A 23071-nucleotide genomic window follows, 5' to 3' on the forward strand; every position below is an offset into this window, starting at 1 on the left:
CGGCATCTTGCAAATCTAAAATGGCGCCTCCCGCGCTTTGCCTTCTTCCCCGATTTAACAAAATGGCGCCTCCCGCGCTTTGCCTTCTTCCCCGTTGTTGTTAGCGCTGCTTTCCACGGTTTCTTGCGTGTTAAATATTGATTCTTTTTCTTTTATTATTTTCCCGTCGTGGAGCGGACCCTCTGGGACACTTCCCTCCCTCTTCTTAGGTCCGAACGCTGCCCGTCCCCCTCTCTCTCTCTTTGCCTCCTGACTCGCTGCCCGGCCCCGTTGACAAGCCACCCGATCGAGCTTCAGCCCGCCGCAGCCCAGGAAGGATCAGAGCACTACCTGCCACCAGCCCGACTAGCTGGGAAACCACAGACTGGTGAACCGAACCTGGCTCTTGACAGTCTCTCCTGCAAGTTTTCAAACCGATGATTGACGGTCGACGCCCGTTTCTCGAGTTTCTTTGGACTCAATTTTTTTTTTCTTTCTTCTGGCTCCGACCTTCAACAACGTCGTCTGAGGTGCTGCCGAGTTGCAGGTAAGTTCGTTTCTTACTCGTCGCCAGTGTTAAGTCCGTGAATGATTGAGACACGGACCAGCAGGAGTGAAAACAAACAAGTCTTTACTGGTGGAAGTCAATAGTGAAAAACTAACAAACAGAGGTTCTCGAGCGCCTTTTATACAGGGGTGGTCACTGCCGGTACTGCAGTCTGAGACCAGTTATTCTCTTAAAGGTACATACACAACAGAAACCCTAAGCAAAATATAACTTGGAGAAAGTACTCAACGTGAATCTGCAAATGAGGCTACCCATGTACTCTGATGCATTTTAAGGACTTTTGCCGCAATATAAAACCGCCTAGTTAACCTTGTTGATGAAGCCACATTTTCAATTTAGGCCCCATACCCTCAAAGGGATAGTGCTTTGGCTAAGTTTCACAGAAGGGTGATATTGATGTATTTGGCAAAATTGAACTATTTCACTTCAGAGAAAGGATGGGGAGGAGACATGAGCCATGTTTTTAAAATGCTATTGGAAATGAGTAAAGTAGATCCAAACAGATTATTTAACTTGGGATATGAGTGCAGTACAAGGTGGCATGAATATAGAACTGAAGGGTACATTTAGCAACCCTGCACTCTCAGCAGCAGGGAGTGAGTTAGATAATCTACAACGGCAGTGTCAGTTCTTTGGCCCACACTTGATATTGAGCTGAGATGAAGGAGCACTACATTTACCCTTAAAACTTATGCAAAACAAAATTAGAAAGGCATGTCCCCTCTCCAGAGTAGTAGGTATATTGAGTAAACTCTGCGCTAAAACAGGGAATGTATTGATTGCTACTTTAAAAAAAAAAAAGAAAAGCTGATGCATACTGGTTAGTAACTAGATTGAGAAAATTGTGAATCAGAAATTGATTGTCATTGCATGTTCCTTTACATATTTATTGAATTTTTATTCGGAGTGATTATTTGCAGTTTTTTTGACTCTCCATGCGCATGTGCGCCCGTTTGGTACTGCGCATGCACACTCGATCCGGTCGCACATGCAGTACCCAATGGTGCGGCGGCTGCAGCCTGCAACGCCACGCTTTCCTCAGCTCCGTGCGGAGAAGGTCAGGGGATCGGGTTGGGGGGTGGAGAGGGCATCGAAGGGAGGGGAAGAGGAGAGGGGATCGAATCAAAGGGGGAGAGGCGAGTGGGTGAGAGAGGAGAGGGGATCGAAGGAGAGGAGAGGAGCTCAAAGTGGGGAGAGGAGGTCAGGAGCTCGAGGGGGGAGAGGAGGTCAGGAGCTTGAGGGGAGAGAAGGTCAGGAAATTGGGATTGGGGGGAGAAGAGCACGGAGAGAATAGTGGGGATGGGGGAAGAACGTGATCCAGATCTAAAGGGGGGGGGGATGAGAATGAGAACGATCCAGATGGGAAGACTGATCACGTTCTCCCCTCCCCCCCTCTGTTAGACATGGATCATGTTATTCCAACCCCACCCCCTTTACACCCGCACCACGTTCTCCCGCTCCTCCCCCTAGACCTGATTGATTTCTTGGAAAGCATGTGCGGCAAGTGACATCATTGGACTGGATGAAATCTGGAAATCATGACACTTTCACTATTCACTTCATACCCAATAAACCTGTTAACAATCCGTGACCCCCCACACAAAGCCCCATCTACGGGGGTGGGGGGGAGAGAAGGTCAGGAATTTGTTGGAGAGGGTCAGGAACTTGTTAGGGGGGCGGAGAGAAGGTCTTAACCCGTGAGGGTGAGCTCTGTCTATTCTCTGAAAGCAGTACAATGAGCTCTGTCTGGAGCCTGGCAGTCAGAATGAATGGATCAAATTAAACATTGCAAAGTACTTGATTACTCAGGCAGGCAGGATCTAATTATACATTCCAGACAAACTGCTGGGCGTGTCTTGTCCTCCAAGGGGACCATTCAGAAATCTGGTCTTGTTATCCAAGTGGACCAATCAGAACTTTGGTGTTGCAAATACACTGTCATTTTTATTCTTGCCTTTTCTAAAGCCCAGAATACAGAGCAAGACCGTATGGAAGATGCACCGGATGTGATGCAGGTACCTATTTACCAGCACTGAAGGGGAGGGGGGGTTAGCCTGGGGATTGTAAAGAGGGTCCTAAGGTTTTGAGGCACAGAGGAGGATCCCTGAATTTAGCATCCATGGGAAGGAGGGGTCATGGGGTTTGGCAGGTCTTGGGGTTCAACTTTGGGGAGAGGATGGCCAGCAAGGGAGACATCAGGGATTTGGTACTACTGGGGAAGCAGAATATGACTTGACAGAATGGGGGATGAAATATGGGGATGGGGATGGCTAACTGGGTAGGGCATCTGGGGCCTGAGCAGACTGGGGAATGAGGAGCTGAGCTCTAGCGACACTGGAAGGGTGGTCCCAGTGTCTGGAAGCTTTGAAGGAAGGGTGGCCCCAGGGCCTGGCAGCACTAATGGAGGGCTCCTGGGGTCTGGCAGCATTGGACACCACTGAGATTCCAGGGGTCTGGTGACACTGGGCAGGGGGGATCCCCTGGGACCTGGTGACACTGGGAATTCTAGGATCTCCATTCTATTACAAATGAAAATAAGGAAATGGTAGCCTTGTTAAAAGTTACTTTATATCAGTCTTCACAGTACAGGAAGAGGATAATACACCTGACATTCCAGGGAAACTAATAATGAATCAAGGACTGGAACTCACTAAAATTAATGTAAGCGAGGAAGGCGTATTAGAAAAAATAATGGCACTAAAGACTGGCAAATCCCCAGAACCTGATGATTTCCACCCCAGGGTTTTAAAGGAAGTAGATGAGGCAATTGCAGATACTTCAGCCATAATCTCCCAAAGCTCTCTCGATTCAGGAATTTTCCCTTTAGATTGAAAAATTGCAAATTTACCTTCATTACTTAAGAAAGGTGAGAGAGAAACCAGGAAATTATAGATCTGTTAGTATAACATCTGCAGTATTACCAACCCCACCGCTTCATAAATCAGGAGACAAACTCTTAAAAATCATGAGATTTGGTATAGAAATCATGAGTTGCTATTTTTTTTCCCGACCCCTTGCTGACCTTTACTTCCGGACTCACTAACCGATTACTGACATAAGAACATAAGAAATAGGAGCAGGAGGTGGATCAGTGGCCCTGTTATTGCTTCACTCGCAGGCTGGCCTCACTCTGTTTTTGACCGTTATTCTTTCCGGAACATAACCTCCTCCAGCCCTACCACACTCCGAGATCATGGCACTCCTCCAATTTGGGCCTCTTGTGCATCCCCGATTTTAATTGGTGGCCGTGCCTTCAGTTGCCTGGGTCCTAAACTCTGGAATTCCCTCCCAAAACCCCTCTGCCTCTCTCTCCTCCTCTAAGACACTCCTTAAAATCTACCTCGTTGACCGAGTTTTTCGTCACCTGATGATGGTAGCGAAGGGAGTGGATGTTTAAACTGGGGGACGGATTGTTTTGTCCTGAATGGTGTTGACTTGGAGGTGGCGAAGGGACATTTGACAGTCCTATATATTGTGTGGCATACAGCATAAACATATTCTTCAAATAAAAAACAAAACAAGCCAGCAGCAAGTGTCACAATCCAAAAATAAAAATGTTTACCTGCTCATGAGAAATGAGTGTATCAGAACAGGAGGAAAGTTTTTTTTTTTTTAAGTTAGCAGCAACCAAGACCATGGTTAAAATAGTTAACACAAATGGTTGGGTTCACAATACACACAGCTCCAACCCAATTGTCACTGTGCATAGAATAAATTATGTCATAATTTAACAACTGAATTTACCATTTATCGTTTGTTTGCCTGTGCACATTGATGATGTGTACAAGATATACAATCACATGCAAAGCAAGGTATGCATTCCTCAAATCACCACTTCATTATTTCCAGCAACAGTGACAGAAGAATGACAACTTAGAGAAGAGCTACATGCACCCATTTTCATCAGGGGAAGTTGGAGAAGGAAATTAGTCGTCTTAAATTATGCACGAAACAAGTTGGGTAGGTGAAAAACCCACAATAGAATCATTACACCAGGATGTAACATTAGAAAGGGGAAATAAAGTGCTCAAAGGATTGGGAGAGGCAGAGAGCACTAAAGTAAGAAATAGTAAGGTATTAGGGGGGTCAAACTAAGAGAGAATATAGGATGGTCTAAGATGGGTTTACACTGTATGTATGTGAAGGTTAGTTGATTCCATGTGACCTGTGGTGGCCATCTTAAATTCAGTTCTCTACAGCTTGGTTGAGACTGGGTGCTTAACATGTACTGCTGGTTTTTTAAGGTTAATAAAGCCTAGCTTTTGAAAGGCAAGCTACTCTTTATTTCAGGTACTAAATGAGTATTTTGCATCTGTCTTCACCAAGGAAGAGGATACTGCCATAGAAATAGTAAAGGAGGAGGTAGTGGAGATACTTGATGGGATAAAAATTGATGGAGGAGGTATTAGAAAGGCTGGCTGTGCTTAAAGTAGATAAGTCACCAGGAGCGGATGGGATGCATCCTAGGATGCTGAGGGAATTGAGGGAGGAAATCGCGGAGGTACTGGCCATAATATTCCAATCTTCCTTAGATACGGAGGTGGTGGCAGAGGACTGGCGAATTGCAAATGTTACACCATTGTTCAAAAAAGGGTGTAAAGATAAACCCAGCAACTACAGGCCAGGCAGTTTAACCTCGGTAGTGGGGAAGCTTTTAGAAACAGTAATCAGGGACAAAATTAACCAGTCACTTGGACAAGTGTGGATTAATTGAGGAAAACCAGCACAGATTTGTTAAAGGCAAATCGTGTTTAACTAACTTGATTGAGTTCTTTGATGAGGTAACAGAGAGGGTAATGCAGTTGACGTCGTGTACATGGATTTCCAAAAGGCATTCGACAAAGTGCCACATAATAGGCTCGCCAGCAAAGTTGAAGCCCATGGAATAAAAGGGACAGTGGCAGCATGGATACAGAATTGGCTAAGTGATAGGAAACAGAGAGTAGTGGTGAACGGTTGTTTTTCGGGCTGGAGGAAGGTATACAGTGGTGCTCCCCAGGGGTCAGTTCTAGAACCACTGCTTTTCTTGATATATATTACCTGTAATGACTTGGACTTGGGTGTACAGGGCACAATTTCAAAATTTGGAGATAACACAAAACTTGGAAGTACAGGTAGACTATCCTTTATCCGAAAACCTCGGGACCAGCCGAGTTTCGGATAAAGGAGAATTTCGGATTTCGGAAGGTGGGTCGGCGGGGGTCGGCGGGGGGTCGTGCGCACGGCTTACGCTGACGCTCAGCGTAAGTCAGTCGGGGTCGGCGGGGTACGCGGGGGGGGTCGGCGGGGGGGTCGGCGGTTGTCGGGGCTGGCTGGGTCGGCGGTTGTCGGGGCTGGGGGGGGTCGGCGGGGGGTCGTGCGCACGACTTACCCTTTATCCGAACTTCCGCAACCGGAACCCTCTAAAAACCGAAGGTTTTTTCGTTCAGCGTAAGTCGTACGCACGACTTACGCTGAACGAAAAAACCTTCGGTTTTTAGAGGGTTTTGGTTTTCGGAAGTCCGGATAAAGGGTAGTCTACCTGTATAGTGAACAGTGAGGAGGAGAGTGATAGACAGGCTGGTGAAATAGGCGGACACGTGGCAGATGAAATTTAACGCAGAAAAGTGTGAAGTGACATATAAACTAAATGGTACAATCCTGAAGGGGGTGCACAAACAGAGAGACCTAGGGGTATGCGTGCACAAATCATTGAAGGTGGCAGGACAGGTTGAGAAAGCAGTTAAAAAGACTTGCGGGATCCTGGGCTTCATGAATAGAGGTATAGAGTACAAAAATGTGGAAATTATGAACCACCTGTATAAAACACTGGTTCGGCCCCAACTGGAGTATTGTGTCCAATTCTGGGCATCACACTTTAGGAAGGATGTGAAGGCCTTAGAGAAGGTGCAGAAAAGATTTACGAAAATGATTCCAGGAATGAGGGACTTCAGTTACGTTGATGGACTGGAGAAGCTGGGGTTGTTCTCCTTGGAGCAGAGAAGATTGAGAGGAAATTTGTTAGAGGTGTTCAAAATCATAAGGGGTCTGGACAGAGTAGATAGAGAGAAACTGTTCCCATTGGCAGAAGGGTCGAGAACCAGAGGACACAGATTTAAGGTGATTGACAAAAGAACCAAAGGCGACATAAGAAAAAACTTTTTTACGCAGCGAGTGGTTAAGATCTGGAATGCTCTACCTGAAAGGGTGGTGGAGGCAGATTCAATTACGGCTTTCAAAGGGGAGTTGGATAAGTATATGAAGGAAAGAAATTTGCAGGGCTATGGGGAAAGGGCAGGGAAGTGGGACTAGCTGAAGTGCTCTTGCAGAAAGTGGGCACAGGCTCGATGGGCCGAATGGCCTCCTTCCATGCTGTAACCATTCTATGATTCTATATGGACTCCTGACTGAGCAGCATTGATGAGCTTTTACTCACGTTGGATTTTCCTATGTTCCCATTTGGAAGAAGTGTTCCAATGCATACCGATCCCATTTACAAGTTTCCTTATTGCCAATTTGCCAGAACTTTGCAGGTTTTTCTGCAATCTTTATCATTTCAGTATTGGACATTTAATTTACCATTTGCAGCAAAAATTAAAATTAACAGACTTAAGTCACAAGGTAGGTTCGGATGAAAAGGGCCATTCGTCCCATTTGATCTCATTCTTCTGTTACAGCACCTAAGCATTTTTTGTTAGTCCAGTATCCTGGCCCCAACCCTCCTTCCACATAACCTACTCCAGCCATTGATCATCCTCTGTGTAAGGAAATACTTCCCCATGACGGTTCAAAATTTGTCCTTCACAAACTGACCCTTGTCCTGTTGCCCATTTAAAAACACTGCTTTGAGGTTATTTGCTCGTAACTCGTCCCAGACAGAATTTATTTTCCCACGGTTTCGCACCTACACACATACACAGCAAATTGACTTTTCAGTTTACAAGTATATTAGCAGTAATGATTTTATGAAACTCGTCCTTTTCTTAAATCCAAAATAAGCACCAACAAAAGTCAGCGGTACTGAAATTCCAAACCACATTGCCAGAATTGCTACTAGTGTACCAAAGGGAATGGTTGCTATGTGCAGTGACATTTTAAATGCCATCATAAAGACTTCCTCTGGCGGACATTTCAGCAAATATCAATCGTGCATGTGCAAATCACCGTACTACTTCGTGCATGCGCAAATCACCATTTTTTTCCCACAAAAACCCCGAGATTTAGACGTTCCAAAGTGATTCTTTATTTCACTCTGAAATTGCGTCACCCGCGTTGGCACTGTTGCATCTGTTGTGGGGAAGTTATTGGAATCTATCATTAATGACAGAGTGACTGAGCACTTAGAGAAATTTGAGCTGATGAGAGAGAGCCAACATGGACTTGTAAAGGGTAGGTCATGTCTAATGAACCTAATTGGATTTTTTGAGGAAGTAACTAAAGTAGTAGACAAGGGGAATGTCGGTGGATGTAGTTTATATGTACTTCCAGAAGGCATTTGATAAGGTTCCACAAAATTAAAGCTTGTGGAATTGAAGGCAAATTATTGGCCCAGTTAGGAGATTTGTTAGGTGGTAGAAGACCAAGAGTAGGGATAATGGGTAGGTACTCGAATTGGACTCAAGTGACTAGTGGTGTCCCACAAGGATCTGTGCTGGGGCCTCAACTATTCACTATATTTATTAATTACCTGGATAACACAATAGAGAGCCATATATCCAAGTTAGCCAATGACATAAAGATGGCTGGCATAGTGAGTATTGTAGATGGAAGCATAAAATTTCAGAGACATTGATAGATTAAGTAAGTGGGCAAACCTGTAGCAGATGGATTTCAACGTACAGTAGTTAAGTGTGAGGTCATCCATTTTGGACCAAAAAAGGATAGATCCGAGTATTTTTTAAATGGTGAAAAGCTAAGAACAGAGGAGGGCCAAACAGATTTATGGGGTGACTCAAAGGGTTGTGCAGCGTGGGGTGAGTCCCAGGGTCTACAAAACCACACAATGGCACCATGGGATGTTTTAGATCCACTTGAGAGGGCAGACAACGTCTCATCTGAAGGATGGCATCTCCCACAGTACTGCACTGGAGTGTCAGCCTGGATTTTGTGCTCATGTCTCTGGAGTGGAACCCACATCCTTCTGACTCGGAGGCAAGAGTGCTACCACTGAGCCATGGCTGACAGTATAGGTATTCTGAATCTGATGTAGCCAAAGATGCCATTGAAAATGACATTGAATTTTTAATAATTTAGGTGTGTACAATACACAGACCTGTAATGTGGGTGCTTTTTTTGAATGGGAAGATACACTAATGCACAAGAATAGAATCTTCATTATTGTTTGGAATATTCAGCAGAAATTAGTATGTGACTGAGGGAAGATGGTTTATAATGCCACATTTTTAAAAATAGCAGAATAATCCTTTGAAGGATAGCAGCAAGACTTTTATGTCCAAAAAATAGGAGTTAAGAGTATTTTTTGGAGAGATTCATAGGTCTAAATAGTGTATGCCTTGCTTTTATGTGCTGTTGTTTTTTAGTTAGGGTGTTTCTACTGATTATAAATTGAAACAAAAAGAAAATTAATGGGATGGAATTGTTTTTCATAGTCATCTGGATTGTACAGTCTACACTTCTCTAATTTAATCTTGTCCTTCAGGATCTAATGTTATTAGTGATTACTTAAAGCAGAAATATATTAATCAGTGCATTCTGCAGGAAGTGAAATCCTCTCTTCGATGAGTTCATGCCTAATGAGTGAATCTTAAGAATAATTTACATACAATCAGTACCAATTAAAATCTACATATTTCCAACCTCCCTTTCCTCTCCAAAGTCCTTGAACGTGTTGCTGCCTCCCAAATCCGTGCCCATCATTCCCGCAATTTCATGTTTGAATCCCTCCAATCAGGTTTCCGCCCTTGCCCCAGTACCGAAACGGCTCTCGTCAAAGTCACAAATGACATCCTTTGTGACTGTGACAAAGGTAAACTATCCCTCCTCATCCTTCTTTACTTGTCTGCAGCCTTTGACACGGTTGACCATTCCATCCTTCTCCAACGCCTCATCACCGTCATCCAGCTGGATGTGACTACACTCGCCTGGTTCCATTCTTATCTATCTAATCATAACCAGAGAATCACCTGCAACGGCTTCTCTTCCCGCTCCCGCATCATTACTTCTGGTGTCCCCCAATGATCTATCCTTGGCCCCCTCCTATTTCTCATCTACATGCTGCCCCTTGGCGACATCATCCGAAAACACAGCATCAGTTTCCACATGTACGCTGATGACACCCAACTCTACCTCACTACCTCTTCTCTCAACCCCTCCACGGTGTCTAAATTGTCAGGCTGCTTGTCCGACATACAGTTCTGGATGAGCAAAAATTTTCTCCAATTAAATATTGGGAAAACCGAAGCCTTTGTTTTCGGTCCTAGCCACAGACTCCATCCCTCTCCCTAACATCTGTCTGAGGCCGAACCACACTGTTCGCAACCTTGGTGTCATATTTGACCCTGAAATGAGCTTCAGACTACATATCCGCAGCATAACAAAGACTGCCTAATTCCACCTCCGTAACATTGCCCGTCTCCGCCCTTACCTCAGCTCATTCGCTGTGAAAACCCTCATCCATGCCTTTGTCACCTCTAGACTTGACTAATACAACGCACTCCTGGCTGGCCTCCCACATTCCACCCTACGTAAACATGAGGTCATCCAAAATTCGGCTGTCCCGTGTCCTAACTCACACCTAGTCCCGTTCGCCCATCACCCCTGTGCTCGCTGACCTACATTGGCTCCCGGTTAAGCAGCGCCTCAGTTTCAAAATTCTCCTCCTACTTTTCAAATCCCTCCATGGCCTCACCCCTTCCTATCTCTGTAATCTCCTTCAGCCCCAGAAACCCCCGAGATATCTGCGCTCCTCTAATTCTACCCTCTTGAGGATCCCTGATTATAATCGCTCAACCTTTGGTGACCGTGCCTTCTGTTGCCTAGGCCCTAAGTTTTGGAATTCCCTCCCTAAACACCTCCGCCTCGTTACCTCTCTTTCCTCCTTTAAGACGCTCCTTAAAACCTACCTCTTTGACCAAGCTTTTGGTCACCTGCCCTAATTTATCCTTATGTGGATCGGTGTCAAATTTTTTGTCTTTAAATACTCCTGTGCAGTGCCTTGGGACGATTTATTATGTTAAAGGTGCTATATAAATACAAGTTGTTGTTGTTTTAGTCTCCTCACCTAGTATAGATATCAGTTGGCCTTACCCAGCCATCTTTGCCAAGATAGAGTAACTTGCTCAAAATATTTTTCAGGGGAGAATTTTCCAGACATTTTTCTCTCGTTTGATATTGTTTGCTGTGTGCTATTATTGCCTGACCCCTTACCCTCCCAACAAAGGGAAGAGTGTCCCTCGTTCCCTTTCATGCAAGATGTGCTGGTATCTGGTCAAGATGGATTGAGTCAGTCTCTCCTGTCTCTTTTCTCCCTTGTCCCTTCCCCTCCAAGCAAAAGCATTGTGCCCTCTGATTGGTCTTCAGCTCGCAGCCTTGACTGAGCACTGAAAGTAAATTTGGGTGATTGGCCGTTCTCAAATTTGAACCCAAGGACAATCAGCATCAACTCAATCATAAGCACTGACTAATCCAGCAGAAAACTTTTGCCTGGAATGTATTGTACTTTCTCGCTGTCCTGTCACCTCTTTTCCTTGCTCTCTCCCTGTAGGATTGTGGAGATTGCAGCCTGCCATTCCACTCACACCTCAGCTGCTAAGACCCAGGGTGGCCAGGTGTACATGTGGGGTCAATGCCGGGGGCAGTCGGTCGTCCTCCCACGCCTCACTCACTTCTCTTGTACGGATGATGTGTTTGCCTGCTTTGCCTCTCCCGCAGTTACATGGCGCCTCCTGTCTGTAGGTAAGATGATGGTGAATCAGAGCTCCGTGAACGCACAGTCAAAAAATCTGAAATGTTTTCATTTGAGTTGTAAACTAACTGACTTGTATCTTGAACCTGCATTTTATTTTTGGTCCAGTAACAAATTTGTTACAAAAAGGAAGTGACTATTTTGATAGTTATTTATATCACAGAATCTTGCAGCACAGAAGGGGGCCATTCAGCCCATCGTGCCTGTGCCGGCTCTTTGCCAGAGCTCTCCAATTAGTCCCACTCCCCTGCTCTTTCCCCATTGCCCTGCAAATTTTCCTTTTTAAGTATTTATCAAGCTCCCTTTTGAAAGGTACAATTGAATCTGCTTCCACCATCCTTTCAGGCAGCGTATTCCAAACAACTCGCTGCAATAACATTTTCTCCTCATCTCTCCTACCTTAATTATTTTGCCAATTACCTTAAATCTGTGTCCTCTGGTTATCGACCCTCCTTATCTATATTGATTGCATTATGAATATAATTAGCATCAAGACAGTAACAATTAGTTTTCAGATTTCTATGCCTCCATTTTTCCTGTATTTGTTTACACTTGTTAAATATGTTACTTCCGCAAAGCCTAATTTTTTCAGATGAATTTTCAGTACAGTTGGAAACTCCAAAACAAGTAGCTTGTCCCCCGACTAATCCTGTTGATGGCACAACTTAGCTTGTTAGGGTATTTCTCTGCTTCGTGCTAGTGCAGAACACTTGACTTGTATCGCATGATTTCCACTCTCTATAGAACAGGACGATCACCTGACTGTAGCCCAGTCCCTGCACAAGGAGTTTGACAGCTTGGCAACATCGGATTTAAAGTTCTGTGTGGATGGAAAATTCATCCATGTTCATAAAGCTGTTCTAAAAATCAGGTACTACTTTAAAATTTCACAAGCTATTGCTTTCTAGGAATTAAATTTTTGTAAAGATAGTTCTGCTACTAACGTTAATTTTTTTTTACCCCCCCCAGGTGTGAACATTTTCGAACTATGTTTCAATCCTACTGGAGTGAAGATGAAAAAGAGGTGATTGAAATCGACCAGTTTAGCTATCCGGTGTACCATGCCTTTCTAGAATACCTGTACACAGACTCTGTCAACCTACCTCCTGAGGATGCAATAGGTACTGTGTATATAATTGGCTACTGATTGTACTGACAAGTCTCATGTGAAGAATAGCATAGACTGAGGCTCTCTTCATTTGCTCGCTATGCTCTGTTCCTTGGTATAGCAGAGCAGAGATCCCTCTCTCACCAATTTCTACCTTCCTCTTTCTTTGGTTTCTGGTGGATTTCAGTAATTGTTTTGGGAGTACTCGGTTCCACAGAACTTTCAGTTGCCAGCAGCAAGTGTCGAGGGGGAAGTATAATTGTCCAATTACACATTCAAGGATCACATCAACGTGTCAGTCAGACCCAATTCTAACAAGATTACAAACATATGAAAACGATGGTCAGGAAAAGACCAACTGGTTCATCAAGCCTGCCCCACACTCATGATCTCAAAATGGCTGGAGCATTATGACCAAACATTTCCTACCCATCCCCGCCCCCCACCCCCCACTACGCAGCCAGGTAATCTCCGGGGAGAGGCAGAAAACCTATGCCCAATAAAGGGGGAAAAAATGCTAAAATGCTCTGGAAAATTCCTCTCCGACCTCCTCAGGCGATCGAACCAGTCCAGGAGATCACATGGACCAAATGTTATCTATAAAGCCACTTTGCTTCTATATGATGCGATCTCTATCCTAGTCAAGAACCGGTCGATCCAGCTCCCTCTTGAGTGCGTGCAGAGAGATAGCACACAACGCACAAGCTGACCACGCATTCCAGATTCTCCCTACTCTCTGGGAAAGGGAGAACCGACTAACATCCAGTCTATTCCTACTCTTGTGTAGTTTAAACGCATGTCCCCTGGTCCTCCCCAATCTGTCAATCTGTATGTACACCGTCCAGCCAGTTGGAACACTCTCTTAAAACACCAAACAAGCATTGGTTGCCAACTTCACTGGGGGTTTTTTGTTCCCTTGAGTGTGTAGAAACTCCCACTGTGCTGTTAGCTTACTGGTTTACTAGGTCTTTTTCCATTAGATTATTTTCAATGGGAAATGGCTGTGTGATACATAAAATATAGCCTTGTTAGGGCGTCATGAGGCCGGTGGGGGGGCGCAGGCACCCTGAGGAACATTTATCAGCAAACACCACCAAGAACATCAACTGGTCATTCATTTCATTGTTGGTTGTGCGATCTTGCAATGCAAAACAGTGAGTAATTGCACTCTAAAGTACAGGAAACTCTTTGGTATCTGGCACCGACGGGACTGGGATGGTGCCGGTTGATTAAAAATTCCGGATGACGGAGAGGGCTATCTACCGAGGTTATTTTTAACAAACAAAAATAAAAAAATCAAGAAATGTGCAGTATACAGTAATTGGGTACTCAACTACAGAATGTTGTGTTAAATGGATGGTGGAAGATGCTTGATTAAGTACAGTACTGCCAGTTGAGGGTAATCCATAACTCTTTAATTACTTAACAGTAAAACAAAACTTATACAGTAAACAACTGTATACAGCGCGGGAGAGTCAGACTCCTGTTATTGAGGTGTTTGGACTTCCGACAGCGCCAAGAAGCCGAGTAGTGGCAGTTTGGAGAACTACCCCCACTGACTAACTCGGCCACCGCGGGAGACTCGGACTCAGACTCGGCAACATTTCCAGTTATTGAGGTGTTGTTGCTGGTTAATAGAGAATTCCGGATAGGTGCCGTTTAAACGAGAGTTTCCTGTACCTCAACTTTACCCTTAACTGCCGCCTCTTTACACTGTAGATATTGAACTATTCTCATTTTTCCTCAAATCCTTTTTACATTTGGCATCATCTTAGTTGTTCTTCCGCACACCTTCTCCAGTGCTTGTATGTGTTTTTGTAGTACGGTGCCTAGTCGAATCCAGTGCTTCGTGATGTCTAACCCAGTGAATTGTAAAATGTTGGTGTATAACATTTTAATCTATCATTCTTTTTATTGTTTATCCTCCCTTTATATCTCTGTGTTCGTTGTACTTAGCTTTGTGCCCTTTCTGTTACTACATCAAAAGGTTGTGTCAGTGCCCCCTCTTACTATGCCACTGAGTTTGTATAAATGGGTGTTATGATTTTAGTTTAGCTTGCTGATTGCATGAATTATGTGACTTTAGGAAGCAGCGTTTTAATACCGGATGTTAGAAACTAGGGGTGCCTAAAAATGTATATGGCTTTTAAATAAGTTTTGTTTTCCTGGGAAGCTTGCATTAGAATTTGACACAGTCTTTTTAATCAGTTAGATTAGGTGAAACAAACATTCCACACGGGGGCCCATAGGATGGTCCTGCCAGGCTAGTTACCTGTTGTTTGTAAGTTAGGGTTTTGACTTTGTTAATGTATCTTTAATTTGGCCAGTGAAGGCCCAGCCTATGTTTCTTCCATTATTACTAATAACCATATTATAATCTCCACAGCTAGAATTTGGAGTTTGTTTAGCAGAACTGCTTGTGAAGATAATTAAAAGTTAATTAGGAAAAGACATAGAGAAGAATAAGGTATTCATCTTAGAATGGGCCATTTGCTAGATGAAGGTGAGATAGCGACTGATTAATGTGCGACAGCTCTGGCTGGGGCCATGATTAAGAGGGACAGGGCCGGGCCTTGTACTTGCTGGGAAAAAGGGGGAGAGAGTAAAAAGAGATAAGATGGATTCCAATGGAGGAACCTTCAAAATGTAAAAAAACAAGGATGAAGTAAATGAGACCTTCATTTGGGGAGGGCTTTCATACAAACACCAAGACAAAGAACTTAAGCTGTCATTGGTTGATGAAGTTTTGGAGGAATCTCTATAGGTTAAATGGTCTTGTCAATAACTTGGCCTCAGGCCCACCCCTAAAAAGAGACTAAAAAGTGACACCCCAAGGGCTTGCACACAGACGGTGGAAGGGAGAGCTGAACAGCTGGTCGAACGCTCTTTTAAGAGTGATCCCATGCTCACCATCGAAGGCCCGAGAGAGAGAGACCAGAAGCCAGAGAACTGTTTACGCATGCCAGCCGCCTGTCCGACCGGGTCCGATATCAGCTGCTTGTCACGGTCGTATGTTTTTGCTGTATTACTAGTGTGTTATATTCCGTCCTAAACTCTGATTAAACACAATGTACCCACCATATTGGTTTGCACTTGATCCTGTTTACCAGAGATACGCGAATCTCAACACGGATCCAGTGAGCTAGTATTGTACAACCTGAGGGCTTAACTTGCGTTGGATTTTTAAAATTTTGTTTTGCTCGAGTTGAATTTTAGAGCCTTTCACACAGGGTTTTTACATCTTGTGGTAGTGATTACATTTATTCTTCACAGGGCTTCTGGATCTGGCTACTTCTTATTGTGAAAAGAAGGTGAAGAAGTTGTGCCAGGAGATCATTAAGAGAGGTATTACTGTGGAGAATGCATTTTTACTGCTCTCGGCAGCAGTCCGGTATGATGCTAAGGTGAGAATTCATAAAATGTTGGCTATTTTTATTTTAATCAAATATTGTGGTTGTTAAATTGAGTTGTACTGGATTTCACTCATTGGCAGCATTATTAGAACAGTTTGCTGTGAACGCTTAATTTGCACCAGATTTGTGTACGTTTAGGAACCAGCAGATTCCGAGGAGATGTTTATATCTCAATATATTTAAACACAAATATTGCAAGTATAAGACCTTTAAGTCCATAACAAGGCAAGGCTGTTGGGCCCATCAACCCAATTTCATCCAGATTCCTCCTTTGATTCGGTTTTGGACTTGCATTCCCTCCCCCCCCACCGCCCGATTTCCCCCCACCCGCCCGATCACCCACCCGCCCGCCCGCCCGATTTAACCGCCCCCCCCCCCCGGCCAATCCCCCATCTGCCCGATTCACCCCGCCCAGCCCAATGCACCCTCCGCCTGATTTCCCCCCCCAAACCATGTCCAATGCTCTCTTGTATTACTAGGAAGTATTAATTTGAAATTCCTTCTTTTGTGTCTAGGATTTAGAAGAATTTTGCTTCAAATTCTGTATGAATCATTTGACTGCAGTCACCAACACTGATGCGTTTTGGCAAATGGACGGAGCTCTCTTGAAAGAATTCATTGGAAAAGCAAGCAAATGTGGAGCTTTCAAAAACTGAATTAGCTGGGTAGATATTCAAGTGTTACTACAAATGTACTTCTACCATAATTTAATGGGTATTTGCTACAACTTTTGTATAAGATTTCAACTCACCCAGCTATATAAAGTTATGCTACTGCCAGTCCAATACGATAACAGATGGATATAAAGGTTTGGCATATTCACAGAAAATTACAGTCACATGAATCAACTTGTTCAATGAAGTTTAAAAAATTGCACTACAATTATATAGCTCATTGCTTGGCTGCACTTAGCTTCCTGGATGTAAATAATTACATATCTGATCTCCTGTGCAGAAAGTAAATGTTTATAATAAACATTACATGATCATGTGTATAATTTTTACTAAATTACTGTCTGCAGTAGAGAACCCTTTTTAGCAATTGTGTGACAGTAACTACATCTTGTTTTGAATTGGGGATATGCTTAGCTTCACTAACTTGACAAATGGAACCGAATGGCTGTCAGGCTTCCAAACAAAAAGTTATGGCACAGCCAGAACTGTAAGGTCCTTATTTTTTTAATTAAAATGTGTGGAAGATCCTATGGATAGAATTCCAAGGCTGTGCTTTCGTTGGGCATCAGTTACACCCTTGTTGTGATATAGGAATTTCTCATTAAACTGCATCCTTGCAACTCCTTTCATGAATTTCATTCCAGATATTGGGGATATCATAGCGTGTTTACTCGCAATTAGGTCTTAATAGCTCCTTATAAGAAAAAAAAATATCAAAAAAAGCTTGACACCCACTGTAAACTAGCATGGGTCTATAGTTGATTTTAAAATGAACTCGATGTCAATTAGGTTTTCAAAAGGCCATTCGGATTGCGTGCTGTTACTAACACGGTGGATTTGCTTTGCAACTGCCAGTTCTGCATGTGGTGACTGCAAATTGTCCTGCAGTTTCAGTATTCTGTGCTTTGTGAATTTCATTGGGATAATGGCATATTATATTAAACTCTACAAAGTGTTACTGCAAAAATAAGTGACTTGTCATTTGTGTTTAGATATCAGAAAACTGACCCAGATCACGAGCAAAGTTGCTGCAATAATTTGTGAATTATGCCTGTGTAATTTGGAGGAGGAGATCTGGCTAAACTCCTAGCTCTCGCTGGTTTGTTTTTTCAGTCTGAGTTTGTGCATTGACATTTCACAGGATCTGTAGAAACGATAAGTGGGGGGAAAGTTCACTTTGTTGTGGCGTCGTAGGCTATTTGGTGTATATGAACTCTTTTATGGACACCTTTTTTGGATTAGTACAAATTGATTTATGTCTGAGATATTTTAATTATTCTTCTGTAAGAATCCATGAATCCCCTGTCCTCTGCATCAGGTCAGATATGGGTCTGTCCCAACCTCCCATTCAATATGCTGCAAATAATACATGGTGTGTGTAACCTTGCTGCTTTTTGTTAATGGCGAACACTAATTGACTTACACTTTCCCAAGCAACCATAATATGATCGAACTCAACGTAGTGTTTGAAAGGGAGAAACGCAAAACAGCTGCTAAGATTCTAGATTTATATGAAGCCAACTTCAACGGGATGTGATGGAGACTGTCCACAGTAAACTGGGCAAATCTGTTAATGGGTAAAACGACAGACGATTTACCAGACGGAGTGGGACGTGTTCAAAAAAGAATTTAATGTGATAGAGCCAGTTTATAGTCCTAAGGGGCCAGAGCTCTACTTGGATTACTAGGAAGGCCATGGATAACTAAAGAGGTAAGGGACTACATAAAACTAAGAAAAAACATACAAAAATGCAAAAACTAGCACAGATCCTGGTGAATGGGAAAGATACAAAGAATAGCAAAGGGTCATTTAAGGGGTAGGCCATTAAGGACAGAAATGAGGAGGAATTTCTTCACCCAGAGTGGTAAACCTGTGGAATTCTCTACCACAGAAGGCAGTAGAAGCCAATTCATTAAATATATTCAAGAAGGAGTTGGATATATTTCTTAAGGCTAAAGGGATCCAGGGGTATGGGGAGAAAGCAGGGGCTGGGTACTGAAATTGGATGATCAGCCATGATCGCATTGAATGGCGGAGCAGGCTCGAGGGGCCGAATGGCCGACTCCTGCTCCTATCTTTTATGTTTCTATGTTACAAAAAGAGAGTATGAAAAGAAACTTGCAAGGGATATCAAAATCAACACAAAGATTTCACAATTATATTAGGAAAGAGAGGGTAGTCAAGAGCAATGTGGGCTCCTTAAAAACTGACTGGTGATATAAATGAAAATAAGGAAATGGTGGGCATATTAAATAATGACTTTGCATCACTATTTACAGTAGAGGAAGAGGATAACATGCTGGGTATCCCAAGGGAACTAATACTGAATCAGAAAGAAAGACTTGCATTTATATAGCGCCTGTTCCGACCACAGGACGTCCCAAAATGCTTTACAGCCAATGAAGTACTTATTTGAAGTGTAGTCACTGTTGTAATGTAGGAAATGCGGCAGCCAATTTGCACACAGCAAGCTCCCACAACCAGCAATGTGATAATGACCAGATAATTTGTTTTTTTAGTGATGTTGACTGAAGGATAAATATTGGCCAGGACATCGGGGATAACTCCCCTGCTCTTCTTCGAAATAGTGCCATGGGATCTTTTATGTCCGCCTGAGAGAGAAGACGGGGCCTCGGCTTAACATCTAATCCGAAAGACAGCACCTCTGACAGTGCAGCACTCCCTCAGTACGGCACTGGCGTGTCAGCCTAGATTTTTGTGCTCAAGTCGCTGGCGTGGGACTTGAACCCACAACCTTCTGACTCAGAGGCAAGTGTGCTACCAACTGAGCCACTGCTGAACCAGGGATGGGGACTCACCAAAATTAACATAAGCTAATTAACAGTAATGAAGAAAATAATGGCACTAAAGAGTGACAAATCCCCAGAACCAGAAGGTTTTCATCCCAGGCTTTTAAAGAAGGTAGGTGAGAACATTGCAGATGCCCGAACTATGATCTTCCTAAGTTCTCCCGATTCAGAAACTGTTCCTTTAGATTGGAAAATTGCACGTCACTCTGCTATTCAAGAAAGGTGAGAGGGAATCCAGGGAATTCTAGACCAGCTAGCCTAACATCTGTTGTCAGGAAGTCACTAGAGTCGATAATTAAGGATGGAGTGACTGAACACCTTGAAAATTGTCAGCTGATCAGAGAGCCAGCGTGGATTTGTAAAGGGTAGGTCATGCCTAATAAACCTGATTGAATTTTTTGAAGAGGTGACTAAAGTAGTGGACAGGGGAATGTCTATGGATGTTATTTATATGGACTTCCAGAAGGCATTTAATAAAGTCCCTCATAAGTGACTGTTTAAAGTTGAAGCTCATGGAATTGAGAGCACATTATTGACCTGGTTAGGAAATTGGCTGACGAGCAGCAGACAGAAAGTAGGGATAATTGGCAGGTACTCTAATTGGCAGGATGTGACTAGTGGTGTCCCACAGGGAGCTGTGTTGGGGCCTCAACTATTCACCGTATTTATTATAGACTTAGATGATGGGATAGAGAGCCACATAGCCAAGTTTGCCGATGACACAAAGACAGATGGCATTGTAAGCAGTGAAGATGGAAGCATAAAATTACAAAGAGATCTTAATATATTAAGTGAACGGGCAAAACTGTGGCAAATGGATTTCAATATAGACAAGTGCAAGGTCATCCATTTTGGACCTAAAAAGGATAGATCAGAGTACTTTCTAAATGATGAAAAGTGAAACAGGAGGTCCAAAGAGAAGTAGGGATCCATGTACAAAGATCATTAAAATGTCATAGACAGGTACAAAAAATAATCAAAAAGGCTAGTGGAATGCTGGCCTTTATATCTAGAAGACTAGAATACGGGAGGGTAGAAGTCATGATGCAGCTATACAAAGCCCTGATTGGACCACACCTGTGAGCAGTTCTGGGCACCACTCTTTAGGAAGGATATATTGGCCTTGGAGGGAGTGCAGCGTAGATTTACTAGAATGATACCTGGACTCCAAGGGTTAAATTATGAGGAGAGATTACACAAATTAGGGTTGTGTTTCCTGGAATTTAGAAGCTTAAGGGGTGATTTGATCAGTTTTCAAGATATTAAGGGGAACTGAAAGGGTAGATAGAAAAACTATTTCCATTGGTTGGAAAGTCTAAGACTAGGGGACATAGGGCACAAATTCATGAACTCATTTCTCTTATCTGGAAGGAGGAGAGCATGCCAGGGGACCTCAGACGCCGTAATCGTGACCATCTTCAAGAAAGGTGACAAGTCTGACTGCGGTAATTAAAGGAGTTTCCCTGCTGTCTGCCACAGCGAAAGTCATTGCAAGAATCCTCCTCAATCGCCTTCTCCCAGTGGCTGAAGAGCTCCTCCCAGAGTCACAATGCGGATTCTGCCCACTAAGGGGCACAATGGACATGATCTTCACGCGCCAATTACAAGAGAAATGCAGGGAACAGCACCAACTGCTGTACATGGCCTTCTTTGAGCTCACAAAGGCCTGCGACACGGTCAACCGCGAGGGATTATGGAGTGTCCTCAAGTTTGTCACCATCCTCCACCTGCTTCACGACAACATGCAAGCCATGATCCTCACCAACGGTTCCACCACAGACCCAATTCACGTGCGGACCGGGCCCAAGCAAGGCTGTGTCATCGCACCAACGCTCTTCTCGATCTTCCTTGCTGCAATGCTCCATCTCACCCTCAGTAAGCTCCCCGCTGGAGTGGAACTAATTTACAGAACAAACCGGAAACTGTTCAACCTCCGTCGCCTCCAGTCCAGATCCAAGGTCGTCCCATCCTCTCTCGTCAAATTACAGTATGCAGATGATGCTTGCTTCTGCCCACACTCGGAGATCGAACTCCAAACCATCGTTAACACCTTCACCAAAGCGCACGAGAGTATAGGCCTTACACTAAACATCCATAAGACAAAGGTCCTCAACCAACCTGCCCCCGCCAGACAGTACACCCCCCACAGATTATCAAAATCCATGACAAGGCCTTGGACAACGTGGACCACTTTATATACCTCAGGAGCCTACTGTCAACAAGGGCAGACGGCAATGACGAAGTCCAACACCGCCTTCAGTGTGTCAGTGCAGCCTTCGGTCACCTGAGGAAGAGAGTGTTTGAAGACGAGGACCTCAAACCCGGCACCAAGCTCATGGTCTACAGTGCAGTAGTAATACCCGCTCTCGTGTATGCTTCAGAGACATGGACCATATACAGCAGGCACCTCAAAGCACTGGAGAGGTACCACCAACGCTGCCTCCGCAAGATCCTGCAAATCCATTGGCAGGATAGGCGCACCAACATCAGTGTTCTCACTCAGGCCAACATCCCCAGCCTTGAAGCTTTGATCACGCTCGATCAGCTCCGATAGACGGGTCACATCGTCCGCATGCCCGATACGAGACTCCCAAAACAAGCGCTCGACTTGGAGCTCCGACACCGCAAGAGAACCCCAGGTGGGCAGAGGAGACGCTTCAAGGACACCCTCAAAGCCTCCTTGCAAAAATGCAACATCCCCACCGACACCGGGGAATCTCTGGGCCAAGACCGTACAAAGTGGAGGAGAAGCATCCGTGAAGGCGCTGAACACCTCGAGCCTCTTCGCTGGGAGCAAGCGGAAGCCAAGCGCAAACAGCGCACATCAACCCAAGCACCCCACCCACCCCTTCAACCAGTGTCTGCCCCACCTGTGACAGAGACTGTAGGTCCCCCATTGGACTCATCAGTCACCTGCAAACTCATTTTTAATATGGAAGCAAGTCATCCTCGGTTCCGAGGGACTGCCTAAGGAGAAGAGGGGACATAGCCTAAAAATTAGATGCCAGGCCTCTGGAGTGAAGTTAGGAAACACTTCTACACACAAAGGGTGGTAGAAGTTTGGAACTCTCTTCCGCAAATGGCAGTTGATGCTAGGTCAATTGTTAATTTTAAACCTGAGATGGATAGATTTCTGTTAACCAAGGGTATTAAGGGATATGGGGAAAAGGCGGGTATATGGAGTTAGGTCACATATCAGCCATGATCTCATTGAATGGTGCAACAGGCTCGAGGGGCTGAATGGCCTACTCCTGTTCGTATGTTCCTACACTATCAAACTCCAAAATCTTAGCGCCCATATTAGAAGTGGATTGACAGGTTTTAGTAACTTAAATTCTATTCATTACTAAATGGCAGGGGTTTTAATGTTTCATATTGGACCATGCCTGGCATTGGGGAAACCATTTGACACTGTGATCAAGAGCAATAATTACTGTAAATGAGCTACATGGTTTCAAAACTTTTAATAAATGACTAACTACTATATATTAAAGCATAAAAATATGCAGATAATAGCTACTGGTTTATGTAGTATCCCAAAGTCCTTGCTGTCTTTTTATTTTATGTTTGAAGTATACAGTGGAACCTCAATTGGCTGTGCTCCCATCCACGAGA

The 23071-nt window shown here is 44.0% G+C and overlaps 1 protein-coding gene across 8 annotated transcripts in view; it reads left to right on the forward strand.

Annotated features, from left to right (window-relative positions):
• Positions 1–17615, forward strand: part of rcbtb1 (regulator of chromosome condensation (RCC1) and BTB (POZ) domain containing protein 1) — a 96105-nt gene extending 78490 nt beyond the window's left edge. For all 8 annotated transcript variants that reach the window (XM_086006417.1, XM_086006414.1, XM_086006416.1 and 5 more), the window contains 5 exons: positions 11250–11440; positions 12195–12321; positions 12420–12571; positions 15832–15962; positions 16487–17615. In XM_086006417.1, coding sequence (XP_085862543.1) covers positions 11250–11440; positions 12195–12321; positions 12420–12571; positions 15832–15962; positions 16487–16627 — 742 coding nt within the window. In that variant the 3' untranslated portion in view covers positions 16628–17615. The remainder of the gene's footprint in view (positions 1–11249; positions 11441–12194; positions 12322–12419; positions 12572–15831; positions 15963–16486) is intronic.
• Positions 17616–23071: the final 5456 nt, after the last annotated feature.

Source organism: Somniosus microcephalus, chromosome 14 (assembly GCF_052327205.1).
Source record: "Somniosus microcephalus isolate GS21.2 chromosome 14, FLI_Smic_1.0, whole genome shotgun sequence".
In the NCBI taxonomy this organism is placed as follows: domain Eukaryota; kingdom Metazoa; phylum Chordata; class Chondrichthyes; order Squaliformes; family Somniosidae; genus Somniosus; species Somniosus microcephalus.